Below are 14737 nucleotides of genomic sequence, written 5' to 3' on the forward strand. Positions count from 1 at the left end.
AATAGAATGATTTATAATCTTTTGTGTATATACTTTTGTGTATAATCTTTTGTGTACATACTCAGTAATGGGATTGCTAGGTCAAATGGAATTTCTATTTCTAGATCCTTGAGAAATTGCCACATTGTCTTCTACAATGGTTGAACTAATTTACACTCCCACCAACAGTGTAAAAGCGTTCCTATTTCTCCACATCCTCTCCAGAGTCAGTTGTCTCCAGATTTTTTAATGATCACCATTCTAACAGGCATGAGATGGTATCTCAATGTGGTTTTGATTTGCATTTCTCTAATGACCAGTGATGATGAGCATTTTTTCATATGTTTGTCGACCTCATAAATGTCTTCTTTTGTAAAGTGTCTGTTCATATTTTTCACCCCCTTTGAATGGGTTTGTTTTTTTCTTGTAGATAAATGGGGAGCCATTTCTAATTCTGGCATGTTAGATCTTTTCTACCTGGACGTATTCAATGGAGAGATGTTGACTTTCATTTCTGGGTTTGGGGCCACAGGTAGGATCATGAGTCTGTAGAAGCACAAAGGTCTCAGAATATACTGTGACCTCAATATATATTATATAAACCCCTCAGTGGTACAATGAGTGTCCTAACAGAGCATGGCAGAGAGGTGAGATTATGACACTCATATATACACCCAACTGGCAGTAAATATTGTCATTCTTCCACATGAACACAGCCCACTTTTGAGGTTCTGAATCTTATACCCAAAGAAAGTTGAAGTTGAAAACTTGATTCATACATGCATTCAGTTCACAGATAGGTTGGTGACTCTAAGGCCAAGATCCAGAATATCTGTGAGGCTTTGACTCCACTAAAGGGACACAGTTTGTGGGAGGGATTGAGGCTCTTATGAATGGATTTAGTAAACTGTTAAGATTGTAGGTCATACACCTAGACCCAACATACAGGAGGTGGTGCCTCTCATACCTAGAACCAAGACATGTGCAAGATTGTTAATCTTGTCTCTGGACCTTCCTGTAGCTGTGATTGTGACATATATCTCAGCCTAGCAGTGAGCAATTTTACTCTCCTGCCTGGGCTCAGCCCACAGATTGAGTAGTGATAACTTGCTCCACCCAGCAGTTAGTTGATATGAATCTATTCTCTTGTCTTGGTTCTGCCCATAGAGATAATTTTGACTCCTTGCGCTTAAGTTATGTGACTCGCCTGCCTTTGCTTTGTCCATATAGGCCGTTGTGAAACACTGAGTCCAGTACATAGGTGATATAATCCTCCAGCCTGTCCTCTGTCTACAGAAGGCATTGTGACATATCTTTTTGTCCCTCACACAGGTGATGTTATTCGACAGGCTCACCCTTCTTTCAAGACATACTGCTGTATCCAGCACCTAGGTCAAATTTTTCTGCTGCTTCAGCTGTGCACAATGAGAGGTTTGTGAAGTATCTCTTGGCCCAGCACCAAGTTGACTTAACTCTCCTTTTTCTTTTTGAGACAGATTCTTACTCTGTCGCCCAGGCTGAAGTGCAGTGGTGTGATCTTGGCTCACTACAGCCTCTGCCTCCCAGGTTCAAGCAATTCTCCTGCTTCAGCCTCCTGAGTAGCTGGGATTATAGGCACCTGCAACCATGCCCAGATAATTTTTAGTATGCATTTTTAGTATGCAAAAATTAGCTGGGCATGGTGGCTAATTTTACCATGTTGGCCAGGCTGGTCTCGAACTCCTGACCTCAGGTGATTCACCCACCTTGGCTTCCCAAACTGCTGGGATTATAAGCATGAGCCACTGTGCCTGGCCAGGTGAGAAAGCATCAGTATGACAAGGGCCATTTATAACTTTTGAGTTCTGACAAAAGATAATATCTGCAAAATTAAGTGTTTTATTTAAGAAAACGTTGAGCAAGCTTATTCTGCATTTCTACACAAAAAGCACAACAGCAGTATAATCCACAAGAGTAAAGCAAAATAAGTAAAATTTTCCCAAGTAAACTAAATAAGGAGGCTTTCCATGAACTGGGAAAATGTTGGAACAAAGCTGATATGGGTTTGCTAGCTGATTCCAATACATGTTCAAAATTAGAATACTGATCCAGATTTTTTTTTTCTTTTTTTTGAGACGGAGTTTCGCTCTTGTTACCCAGGCTGGAGTGCAATGGCGCGATCTCGGCTCACCGCAACCTCCGCCTCCTGGGTTCAGGCAATTCTCCTGCCTCAGCCTCCTGAGTAGCTGGGATTACAGGCATGCGCCACCATGCCCAGCTAATTTTTTGTATTTTTAGTAGAGACGGGGTTTCACCATGTTGACCAGGATGGTCTCGATCTCTTGACCTCGTGATCCACCCGCCTCAGCCTCCCAAAGTGCTGGGATTATAGGCGTGAACCACCGCGCCTGGCCCAGATTTTTATATTACCCATCTCTCTTGTTTCTTTTGAGCTGCAGTCAGAGATCACTGGTGTGGTCACAGGAATAAGCAGAATTAGTCTAAATAGCTGGAAAAATAACAAATGAGACTAGAGTCTAATAACAGGCGTACCATAGTTATTGAAACATCTATTTTTTTCTCTCTTTAGTCTTTCATTTTTACTAAAGACAAATCATGGTAAAACTGATTTACTTGCATAAAAAGCTTCAGTCTTATACTTGGCCTGATTATTTGTATAAACTGCAGCAAAAGTAATTATTTTTCACATAGATTTTTAAAGTTCGCTTTGATGTAACTATGTTCCATTAAATGACTATCAGAAAAGACTTTTTAAAAGCCCAGTCCAAGGCCGGGCGCGGTGGCTCACGCCTTTAATCCCAGCACTTTGGGAGGCCGAGGCGGGTGGATCACGAGGTCAAGAGATTGAGACCATCCTGGTCAACATGGTGAAACCCCGTCTCTACTAAAAATACAAAAAATTAGCTAGGCACGGTGGTGCGTGCCTGTAATCCCAGTTACTCAGGAGGCTGAGGCAGGAGAATTGCCTGAACCCAGGAGGCAGAGGTTGCAGTGAGCCGAGATAGCGCCATTGCACTCCAGCCTGGGTTACAAGAGCGAAACGCTGTCTCAAAAAAAAAAAAAAAGCCCAGTCCAGTCATGTTTTGTACCATCAAATACCTATGAGTTGAGTAAATTTCTCTCTTCTTGGAGTCCCAAGACAACTTCAGGCTTCTGGTTCTGTCAGAAAGAGACATTCCTGGCCAGGCATGGTGGCTCATGCTTGTAATCCCAACACTATTGGAGGCCAAGGTGAATGGATCACTGGAAGTCAGGAGTTCGAGACCAGCCTGGTTAACATGGTGAAAACTCTACAAGAAATACAGATATTAGCTGGGTGTGATGGCGTGCATCTGTAGTGAGAGTCTCAGCTACTCAGGTGGCTGAAGAAGGAGGATCATTTGAACCTGGGAAGCAGAGGTTGAGGTGAGTTGAGATTACACCATTGTACCCCAGGATGGGCGATAGAAGGAAACTCCATCTGAAAAAAAAAAAAAAGAAAAAAGAAAAATGGAAATGACAGTTCTTACTTACCACACATCAGAAAACCTGCACAGGGACGGTGTAGACAAAGTAGGTGGCCAGGTTTCCCAAAAGGCTTATATTACCTCTACAAATTCAGCATGATTTCTTCAAGGAAAGTACCTTATTCCAGTCAAACTCTTGGTGAAATTACCAGTGTCTTCAATTGTGCCCTGTTGAAAAAAATGCTGATTCCACTTATGCAAATAACTATATTTCCATAAATTAAAACTAACAATAGGTTTATACACTCTGAAGAACATTAGGTAAAGAGGAATAAATATGTTCCATTTTTTTTTTCAGAAGTATACTTCCCTCAGTTGTTAAAAACTGTAAATAGCTAAAAAATTTTTGACTCTTAAAAAACAAACAAAGGATTTGCAGCATTTTAAGAAAAAAGAAAGAAAAAATTATTACTTTTTTCTGCTGTTAGTTCAGTTTATGCAGTAAACTCCTTTTCTGCTTGATATTCATTAACATTTTAGCTCTCCATGAGAGTCCTGAAAATTTTTTCTCTGTTCTAATGTTGCAGTCTCCAAAGTTATCAGAAACCTGCACTTAAAAGCACCTGTCAAAATTCCATAGCTGACTATAAATAACTTCTTGAAGAGGATAGAATCAAGACAACAATTGTCCATGGGTGACAAGAAGTCTTATGATAGCTGTTATTTATTATTATTATTATTTTGAGATAAAATCTCGCTTTGTCGACCCGGCTGGAGTGCAATGGCATGACCTCGGCTACTGCAACCTGTCTCCCAGGTTCAAGCAATTCTCTGGCCTCAGCCTACAGAGTAGCTGGAATTACAAGTGCCCGCTACCATGCCATGGTAATTTTGTGTGTGTATTTTTAGTAGAGCATACATGCATGATCTTGGCTCACTGCAGCCTCCACCTCCTGGGTTCAAGCAATTCTGCCTCAGCCTTCTGAGTAGCTGGGATTATAAGAACCTGCCACCATGCCCAGCTAATTTTTGTATTTTTAGTAGAGACAGGTTTTGTTTTTTTTCTTATTCTCTCTTTCTATGTATTATTATTATTTAGTAGAGTTGGGGTTTCACCATGTTGGCCAGGCTAGTCTTGAACTTTTGACCTCAGGTGATCCACCTGCCTTGGCCTCCCAAAGTGCTGAGATTGCAAGCGTGAGCCACCGTGCTCAGCTGGACAGCCATTATTAAAGCCACAATTGATTAGAAATTTTGTTTACTCTGTGGGATATAACTATTTGACATAAAAATAGAAAAATTAGCTGTGTGTAGTGGCACATGCCTGTAATCCCAGCTACTCAAGAGGCTGAGGCAGAAGAATTGCTTTAACCCAGGAGATGGACATTGCAGTGAGCCAAGATCAGACCACTGAACTTCAGCCTGGGCAATGGAGCTAGACTCCATCTCAAATCAAAAATACAAAAACACCCAGGCATGGTAATGTGTTCTTTTTTTTTTTTTTTTTTTTTTTTTTTTTGAGGCGGAGTTTCGCTCTTGTTACCCAGGCTGGAGTGCAATGGCGCGATCTCGGCTCACCGCAACCTCCGCCTCCTGGGTTCAGGCAATTCTCCTGCCTCAGCCTCCTGAGTAGCTGGGATTACAGGCACGCGCCACCATGCCCAGCTAATTTTTTGTGTTAGTAGAGACGGGGTTTCACCATGTTGACCAGGATGGTCTCGATCTCTTGACCTTGTGATCCACCCGCCTTGGCCTCCCAAAGTGCTGGGATTACAGGCTTGAGCCACCGTGCCCGGCCCGGTAATGTGTTCTTATAATCTCAGACACTCGGGATACTGAGGCATGAGAATCACCTGAACCTGGGAGGAGGAGGTTGAAGTGAGCTAAGATCATGCCACTGCAATCCAGCCTGGGCAACAGAGTGAGATTTTGTCTCAATAATAATAATAATAACTTATGTTCTTAAAAATTATTAAAAAGGCAAAAACCTTTACTCATTGATAGGGGGTGCCTGTAGTCCCAGCTACTGGGGTGTCTGAGGTGGGATAATTGCTTGAATCTGGGAGGCAGAGATTGCAGTAAGCCAAAAAACCACCATTGCACTCTGGCCTGGGTGACAGAGAGAGACTCTGTCTCAAAAAAAAAAAAAAAAGCAAACCATCTAAGGAAAACCCACAGCCAACATTACCCTAAATGGAAAAAAGCTTAAAGCATTTTTTCTGAGAACTGAAACAAGACAATAATGCCCATGCTCACCACTTCTATTCAACATAGTACGGAAGTCTGCCTTAGCCAGAGCAAAGAAAAAAATAAACGGCATCCAAATCAGGAGAGAGGAAGTCAAATTGCCACTGTTCACTGATGATACAATTGTAGGAAACCCTAAATATTCATCTAAAAAGACTTTAGGGCTGGGTGCAGTGGCACAAGCCTGAAATCCCAGCACTTTCGGAGGCTGAAGTTGTTGGATCACCTGAGGTCAGGAGTTCGAGACCAGCTTGGCCAACATGATGAAACCCCGTCTTTACTAAAAATACAAAAATTCACCAGGCTTAGTGGTGGGTGCCTGTAATTCCAGCTACTCAGGAGGTTACAGCAGGAGAATCGCTTGAACCGCAGAGAAGGAGGAAGGCTGCTGTAGCCACAACCTCCTGGGCTCAAGCAATTGTCCTACTTTAACCACTGAATATCTGGTGCTACAGATACAGGCCACCATGCTAAGCTAATTTTTGTATTTTTTGTAAACACGGGTTTTTGCCATGCTGCCAAGGCTGGTCTTGAATTCCTGGGCTTAAATAGTCTTCATGTCTTGGTCTCTCAAAGTGTTGGAATTATAAACACGACCCACCATATCTGACCAGAATTTTTTTTGTTATATAATATAAAAACTAAATATATTTAGATCTGTTAGTTAACAACAAAAAAATTGCAAAAAAAATAAAATAACATAAAATATTTTTTCTCTAAAAATATCGACACAAAACAGTTCAAAATTACTTTGTGGGGATTTCACTAAAAATTTGGTTGTTAAGGGTTAATGTAATTTATATACATATAATTAAAACTACTAGGTGTAATAAAAACAATTCTCCATAAAGAATGTATAAACAGATGCTGGGCACGGTGGCTCATGCCTGTAATCCCAGCACTTTGGGAGGGCTGAGGTGGGTGGATCACTTTGACCTTAGAAGATCCAGACCAGCCTGGGCAACATGGTGAAACCCTGTCTCTACTAAAAACAACAAAAATTAGCGGGGCATGGTGGCGGGTGCTGGTGCCCAGCTACTCAGGAGGCTGAGGCTGGAGAATCGCTTGGACCCGGGAGGCAGAGGTTACAGTGAGCTGAGATTGCGCCACTGCACTCCAGCCTAGGTGACAGAGCGAGACTGTCTCAAAAACTACCAACAAAAAAGAGTGTATAAACAAATGCAAAATATGTTTTTGACGAAGAAAGTTAGAAACATTTTGTCTAGTTAAAAATAAATTAAAAGTTGGACTGGGCGCAGTGGCTCAGACATGTAATCCCAGCAGTTTGGGCAGCCGAGGCAGGCGGATTACCTGAGGACAGGAGTTGATGACCAGTCTGGCCAACATGGTGAGACACTGTCTCTACTAAAAATGCAAAAATTAGCCGGAAGCGGTGGTGTACGCCTGTAGTCCCAGCTACTTGGGAGGCTGAGGCAGGAGAATTGCTTGAAGCTGGGAGGCGAAGGTTGTAGTGAGCTGCATGCTCACTACATGCCACTGCACTTCAGCCTGGGCGACAGAGCGAGACTCTATTTCAAAAAAAGAAAAAAAAAAGTTTGTTTCAAAATTTTTTTTAAAAAGTAGATAAAAATAAAATAGAAAAGTTAAAAAATTATAAGAGATTATAAAATATATATGAAAATCTAGAGTGGTCAAAAAGGACAAATTTGATGGATTTATTTATAAGGTTTTACTAAAATAAACTAGCTTTAGTATTTTTTTCTTTTCCTTTTTTTTTTTTTTTTTTAATAGACAGAGTTTCACTCTCGTTGCCCAGGCTGGAATGCAACGGCGCGATCTCGGCTCACTGCAACCTCCGCCTCCTGGGTTCAAACGATTCTCCTGCCTCAGCCTCCCGAGTAGCTGGGATTACAGGGGCCCACAACAACGCCCGAGTAGAAAAGGGGTTTTACCATGTCGACCAGGCTGGTCTTGAACTGACCTCAGGTGATCCACCCGCCTCAGCCTCCTACACTGATGGGATTAAAGGCATAAGCCACCACGTCCGGCCTTTAGTATTGATAATACACTATTTATAAAGTAAAAGTTGATTTACTCTTAAGAAAAAAATTTATGTAGTATTAATATGACAGTAAAACATGTCTGTTCAAATTTCTAATACGTTTAAAAAGAGAGAGAGTAAAAAAGAGAGAATTTTCCTGTACTCTGGGGTGTGCCTGGCTTACCTCAGGGAGGAAGCCCTTCCTGAAAAGGCTGCAACCTAGTCTCTCACTTTTTCTTCATTCAGCCCAGCGTCTGATCATATCTTCTGTCACTCAGGGCTCGAAGTAAGGAGGGGGCCTTAAACATTATCCAATCAGGGACTCTGTGCCGGAAACTGTCCAATCAGGCATGCGGCTGGAGCGGACAGGGCGGTTTCCGGGATGTGGCGGGGCCTTTGTCTCTTGCTGCTGCCGGAGCTCTGGGTCTCGTCTTCACCGGTCTTTGTTCTCTGCTCCTAGAGCTCCATGCTCTGAGGCCCCGTGACCTGCGGTATTGGGACATCCACAGCTAAGACTCCAGGACCCCCTGGCAGCCGAGAAATGGTGAGAGTGCAGGTCCCACATCCCGAGAGCGGGGAAGAGGCTGGTTGGAACCGGTGGGAAGTGGCTGTGGCGGACTCAGGCCTCACCGCAGTCAGCTCCACAATCTGTGCCCCTAGTTAACTCCTTGCCCACCTCAGCCTTAGTCCCCTTTAGCCATAAGATGGAGGCTGTGTTGACAACTGGCCCTGGGCGTTCTATCTCTTCTCTGCACAGTGACTGTGTCCTGGCCTGGAGCCCGCTTTGGGCAGCTCTGCATCCGCAGCACCGCGTCTGTCTCAGATTGTGCAGGGACCACAGGAGGGTCATCGGGGAGAATCCTGACTCGGGGTGCGGGTTCAGGAATGCCAAGACCTTTGGTCCATGAGGTTCCCAGTTTCTGTTTTCTCCTGTTAAAAATTTATGAAAGTCGCCGCAAAAATATTAAAGAATTTAATCAAAGAGCCATTCTAAAATTGTAGAGCACTCAGCTATGGGTTGTAGTTTATGGTCTATTGAAGGGGTTTGACGGAAAGAGTTTTATAAGGTGAATAATGGTGAAAACCAAATTCAATAATTGTTTGGGTACAGTTACGTAGTTTCTTAATTTGTACCATGAAGATGGAAATTTTTGGTTATGCAATCTAAAGTTAGTTGGCAGTTTGTAGTTTGTTAAGCCTGAATTTTTCCCCCAATGTAGTAATTTACAAAAAAATTCACTTGAATTGGATTTTTTTTTTTTTTTGAAATCTGTGCCTTTATTAGAAGAGCCACTACTTGAGGGGGATGAAGCGGGAGGAGTGGGTGGTCCCAATGCCCGGCCCGCCGTGCTTCACGGGCTTGTAGCTGATGGAGAACTCGCCCAGGTAGTGGCCGATCATCTCTGGCTTGATTTCCACCTGGTTGAAGGTCTTGCCATTGTAGACGCCCACCATGCTGCCCACCAACTCGGGCAGGATGATCAAGTCCCGCAGGTGCGTCTTCGCCACTTCCGGCTTCTCCTTGGGTGGCGCCTCTTTTTTGGCCTTGCGCAGGCGCTTCAGCAGCGAATGCTGCTTCCTTCGCAGGCCCCGATTCAGCCGCGGCAGTTGGCGCGCACTGTCAGCTGCATCAGCTGCTCACGGGACGCGTCCGGCTGCTGATCCAGGTCCATGCAGCAGTAAGCGAACTTGTGGAAGGTCCGTTTTTTCGTCTGCTCTATCTCTGCCATCTTGCCGGATCCTCAGAAAAGACCGTTCTTGTCGGCGTCTGTGCAGTTATCGTCTTTTTTTTTTTTTTTTTGTGACGGAGTCTTACTCTGTCGCCCAGGCCGAAGTGCAGTGGCGCCATCTCGGCTCACTGCAGTCTCCGCCTCCCGGGTTTAAGCGATTCTCTTGCCTCTGGCTCCCAAGTAGCTGGGATTACAGGCATACGGCACCACTCTCATCTAATTTTGTGTTTTTAATAGAAACGGGGTTTCACCATGTTGGTCAGGCTGGTCTCGAACCCCTGACCTCAGGTGATTTACCTACCTCGGCCTCCCAAAGTGCTGGGATTACTGGTGTAAGCTACCATGCCTAGTTAAATTAGATTTTTTAAAAGTTGAAATTAGGTACTAGAGCCTCCTCAGCCTAATTGCCAGCCACTTAATTATTTTCATACCCCACAGGGATCTGCTGTTTCCTTGCATTTTTCACGTGTCCCAAGCAGGACCTCAAGTCTGTCTGTACCCCGTATTTCTCTAGCTTGACTCTGCCTTGCAGTAAAATACTTAATTTCCAGTTCCTTTTGACATTCCCATTCACCAATTTCCTCTCCCTAATTCACATTATCAAACGATTTGTCCTTTAGTGTATACTTTGTTACCTATTTTAATTAATCATTTTTTGATAAAGCATTTGATGGCACATTTGAAAAGGTTGGTTTTCTGTTTGTAAATATATATATATATATATTTCTATTTTCCCTAGACACAGCTATCTTATCAGAATGTTTTTGAGTCAAGGTTTCCCTTTGGAAACTTTATAGGGAGATGTGTCCTCAGCCACCCTTCAGTTTTTTCTTGGACCTGGGATTCAGTACTGTCTGGGGAAAAACCAAGATTCTTCTCACGGCTTTGTCTGCTAGAGTTTCTATGAATATCAGCTCCTGGGTCATTTTCTCATATAAGACAACCCTAGATGTGTATGAAGTGTAGCCTCTCGAGAGAGCAGGTGAATGCCCCGGGGCTGAGAGGCATCTCCTGGTGCACTGTTTTTTTGAAAAGTTAACCCCTTGAGATATTACTATTGTCTTTAACCAACCAAGCTTCCATTTCTTGGAGACACATTGCTGGTCAGACAATCAGATGGTGGTATTGAAGGGGAAACCAAAATAATTTTTGCCCCTGGATTTTCTTAGGGGACAGAAAAATAGTGAAAGAAAAATAGTAAAAAGTTTGTAAAAAAAAAAACAAATAAAGAAAGAAAATAAAATACCACTCCAAAGACATAGAAAAAAAACAACAACAACAACAAAAACTGACCCTCGTGAGATGGTGCAAGAACTTGCAACGTAAAAGGTATCTGGTGCACTCACTGAGGCATAATTCAGAGTCGAGAAAATTATTATTGAGCACTTATGTGAACAAGATGGGGTGGGAGAATCTTTCAAGTAATTGAATGGCCTGACTTGACACATAAGGCAGACATATAGTTACCTTGAAATGATTTGTTCTCTTATTTTGACCTCAGGCTTTTTTTTTTTTTTTTTTAATGTTGTTGTTTTAGACCATGTTTTCCTCTGTCTCCCAGGTTGGAGTGCAGTTGTGCAATCTCGGCTCACTGCAACCTCTGCATCCCGAGTTCAAGTGGTTCTCATGCCTCGGCCTCCCCAGTAGCTGGGATGACAGGTGCCCACCACCACACCTAGCTACTTTTTGTATTTTTAGAAGAGATGGGGATTCACCAGGCTGTTTGAGGCTCAAAATTCTAGTCTCAAGTACCAGAATTTCCTCTGTCACCCAGGTTGGAGTGCAGTGGCCTCCACAGTGCTGGGATTACAGGTGTGAGCCTTTGCCCAGCTGACCTCAGTTTTTAACTGTAAATTGTGTTTTATTATTAGGGCTTGAAAGGTAAGAAAATATTTATAAAGGACATAAAAAAGATGAATTTCAAAAAATAATACCTAATCATATATTTTATTTGTTGAAAATTCTCATTCACCTTTTTATGTCTCAGAGTGAATTTAGGAGATTTCTCAGGTATGTTTTTTTTAATGGCTGAGTGATTTCAAACAGATTTCTACCTGGATTTTAGATTGTTAGCTACTGAGGAAAGAAATAAGAAAAATTTTTCTTTCATTTTGGCTGTAGAGAATTAATATATTTCCACAAGAAAATGTGATAGATAATTGGTGAGTTACATAGATTTGTGAAAACGGTTTCTTTTTTTGCAGGATAAATTTGCAAAAGTAAGTATCTTTGTTCTATATCCTGTTATTTCAATTTCTGAGTTTAATGCTAAATTTCATGTAATGAAACTTGGTACCTCCTAGAAGTGTTCCCATATAATTAATTGTTTATCACATGATTTTTAATACAAAAAACAAAATGATGCTTTATTGTCCAAAAGAAATAAATAACATTTGCTTCTCTTACTGAGGTACAAAATGTAAGTACCTTTAAATTTTCTTCTCTTACATGAACACTGTTTTTGAGTCATTTTGCTGGATTTTTCAAACACTTCGTTACAAAAACTAAGTGAATGATTCTGACATGAAAATTAAAGCTTGAGCCCAGTGGACCCCAAGCTAAGGTTAATTTTCAGTCAGCTAAGGGATGTTATTAAAAACCCATTTAGTTACTTCTGGAAAGCCTCCCCTGCAGATGTCCCAGCCTGCTCACCCCAGCCATGGATTCTTCCTCTATACTGGGAGAAGCTACAGAGCCCTGGAAAGCTGGGGCCCCACAGGCAGATGCAGTTAAGTTTAAGATAGAAGGGGATTGGGAGTGTCTTATGAAGACAAAATTGTTACAGTTTTGAGGCAGCTTCTAGAGGTTTTAAAGTAAAGCAGTTAGATATATGTAAAAGAAATTTGGGCCGGGCGCGGTGGCTCAAACCTGTAATCCCAGCACTTTGGGAGGCCGAGGCGGGTGGATCACGAGGTCAAGAGATCGAGACCATCCTGGTCAACATGGTGAAACCCCGTCTCTAATAATACAAAAAATTAGCTGGGCATGGTGGCGCGTGCCTGTAATCCCAGCTACCCAGGAGGCTGAGGCAGGAGAATTGCCTGAACCCAGGAGGCAGAGGTTTCGTTGAGCCAAGATCGCGCCATTGCACTCCAGCCTGGGTAACAAGAGCGAAACTCTGTCTCAAAAAAAAAAAAAAAGAAAAGAAAAGAAATTTGAATTTCAAAGGAGTATTGGAACAGGAGGAAGTACCAACTATAAGATCTTTAAGAATTGCAAAGATTAGGCAGAAAATGGCTTTTTTTCCTAGGAAAAAGCAAACAAGATTAGAAAGAAGTGAGGGGAATGTTTAAATGAAGGGTGAAATAATCAGATTTTAGATCAGAGAATGTTTTACCCTGAAGTCAGCGTGTTCTTAGGAGGGACATAAAATGGAATTGTGTTGTGGCTCAGACTGAGTAGCTCAGAGTTCAGGAGCCATTGTGATGAAAATAAACTTAAGTGAAGTTTCATTAAAACGTATTTTATGTTGATAGCTGAAGACAAATGCAGCTGATTTTTTAATGAGAAAAAGAAGAAAATATGCAGAGTGTTTTTCTGGCTGTGTAATAGGTTGAGAAAAGAGCACCATCTAAGTCATAATGAGAAGGGTGTTTCTTTTTATACAGTGTTGCTGGAGAACACAGAGGATAGATAATTTTATTAATCACAGCTATTTATTATCTATGCGCTTCATCTTTTCCCACCTCTTTTCTTGGTTCTGTACTTTTCTTCCATTTGACTTTTGGGGGTTGTATGTTTTATATAAAGCCAGTAAATATAACTACAGTGTTCTGCTGATTTCTGTGAGTAGCTCTATCAGATAATTGAATTTCATAAAGGTTAAGGGAGTCCCCAGTTTTTAAACAGTAGCTCGGAAGCATAGATGAGCCCATGGAGTTTGTGACTGGCATCTGCAGTGAGGAAAATGTTGTGGGACTGAGCCCTGAATCAGGGTCTGTGCTGACTCTGGGTGGTGTCAGAATTCAAGTGTTAGACAGTGAGTTGGTGTTAGAGAATTGTTGGTGCTCATCAAACTCTGCAGATTTGGTGCCAAAAGAAAGATGTCACAGACTCCTGGCCTGGAATAAAACCCTGGGTGTCTGGGAATGGGAGGCTCTACTCGCCTCTACACAGACTGTCACACTCAGGCTTGAGTGCAGTGGCGCAATCTTGGCTCACTGCAACCTCTGCCTCCCGGGTTCAAGTGATTCTTCTGCCTCAGCCTCCCGAGTAGCTGGGACTACAAGTGCACACCACCACATGCTGCTAACTTTTTGTATTTTTAGTAGAGACAGGGTTTCACTGTGTTAGCCAGGATTGTTTCAATCTCCTGATCTTGTGATTCGCCTGCTTTGGTTTTCCAAAGTGCTGGGATTACAGGCATGAGCGACTGCACCCGGCCTCAAACTTTCCCCTGTTCTTTGATTTCAGGTCTCATCTCAGAGTAACAGAGGACTGAAAACTTAAAGGAACTCTGATGACAAACCCCTTTTTGCCAAAGTTGCCAACACAGGATTTTCACGTGCTCACAAACACACCAACTAGACATTAATGTGTTCACACCCCTCTCAGGACAAGGCACTACCCTCAGGAATTTTAACACAGCATTTTTGATCCTAGTGGTTTTTTTTTGCCAAACACCTACGAAAGTGTCTACAAGTCTCCTGGCATATCCCTGTGTCCAGACACTAAACATGCAGTAGCAACCTGTTTTCTCCACCAGCCTAGGGTTCTGGAGTACCAGTTCATAATCTCATCTGCCTGCATGGACACAGAAATAAATCACAGTACAGCCCCACCTGGGCCACTATCTGTAGCACAAACCAGTCCTTCCACCTGCATTACACTTTCTCCAACCCAGGGATTTTTTTTTTCTTTTAACTTTTATTTTGGGTTGGTTCAGGGGTACACATGCAGGTTTGTTATACAGCTAAAACTGTGTCATGGGGGTTTGATGTGCAGATTATTTTATCACTGCAGTACTAATCATAGCACCAAAAAGTTACTTTTTCTGACCCTCTTAGTCCTCCTACCCTCCACCCTCAACTAGGCCTCAGTGTCTTTTGTTCCCCTCTGTGTTCATGTGTTCTTATTATTTAGCTCTTACTTATAAATAATAACATGCACTTGGTTTTCTGTTTCTGCATCAGTTTTCTAAGAATAATGATCTCCAGCTTCATGTTGCTGCAAAGGACATAATCTTTTGTTTGTTTGTTTTTATGGCCACAGAGTATTCCATGATTTTTTTTAGCATATTTTTTGTTTGTTTTGAAACAGAATCTTGCTCTGTCACTCAAGCTAGAGTGCAGTGGCGCAATCTTGGCTCCCTGTAACCTCCACCTCCCGGTTCA

General features: G+C 42.4%; 1 protein-coding gene and 1 pseudogene across 1 annotated transcript in view; one reads left to right on the forward strand and one right to left on the reverse strand.

The window, feature by feature from the left end:
* The first annotated feature begins 8098 nt into the window (after window positions 1-8098).
* Window positions 8099-14737, forward strand: part of LOC105726273 (zinc finger protein 728-like) — a 42702-nt gene continuing 36063 nt past the window's right edge. Inside the window, 1 exon segment of the mRNA XM_064381538.1 lies at window positions 8099-8218. Coding sequence (XP_064237608.1) covers window positions 8216-8218 — 3 coding nt within the window. The 5' untranslated portion in view covers window positions 8099-8215.
* LOC105726256 (small ribosomal subunit protein uS19-like) lies at window positions 8968-9404 on the reverse strand (annotated as a pseudogene).

The sequence above is a fragment of the Aotus nancymaae genome, unplaced genomic scaffold (genome assembly GCF_030222135.1).
Source record: "Aotus nancymaae isolate 86718 unplaced genomic scaffold, 86718_ANA_hifiasm-v0.15.2.pri h1tg000028l, whole genome shotgun sequence".
Classification (NCBI taxonomy): Eukaryota; Metazoa; Chordata; class Mammalia; order Primates; family Aotidae; genus Aotus; species Aotus nancymaae.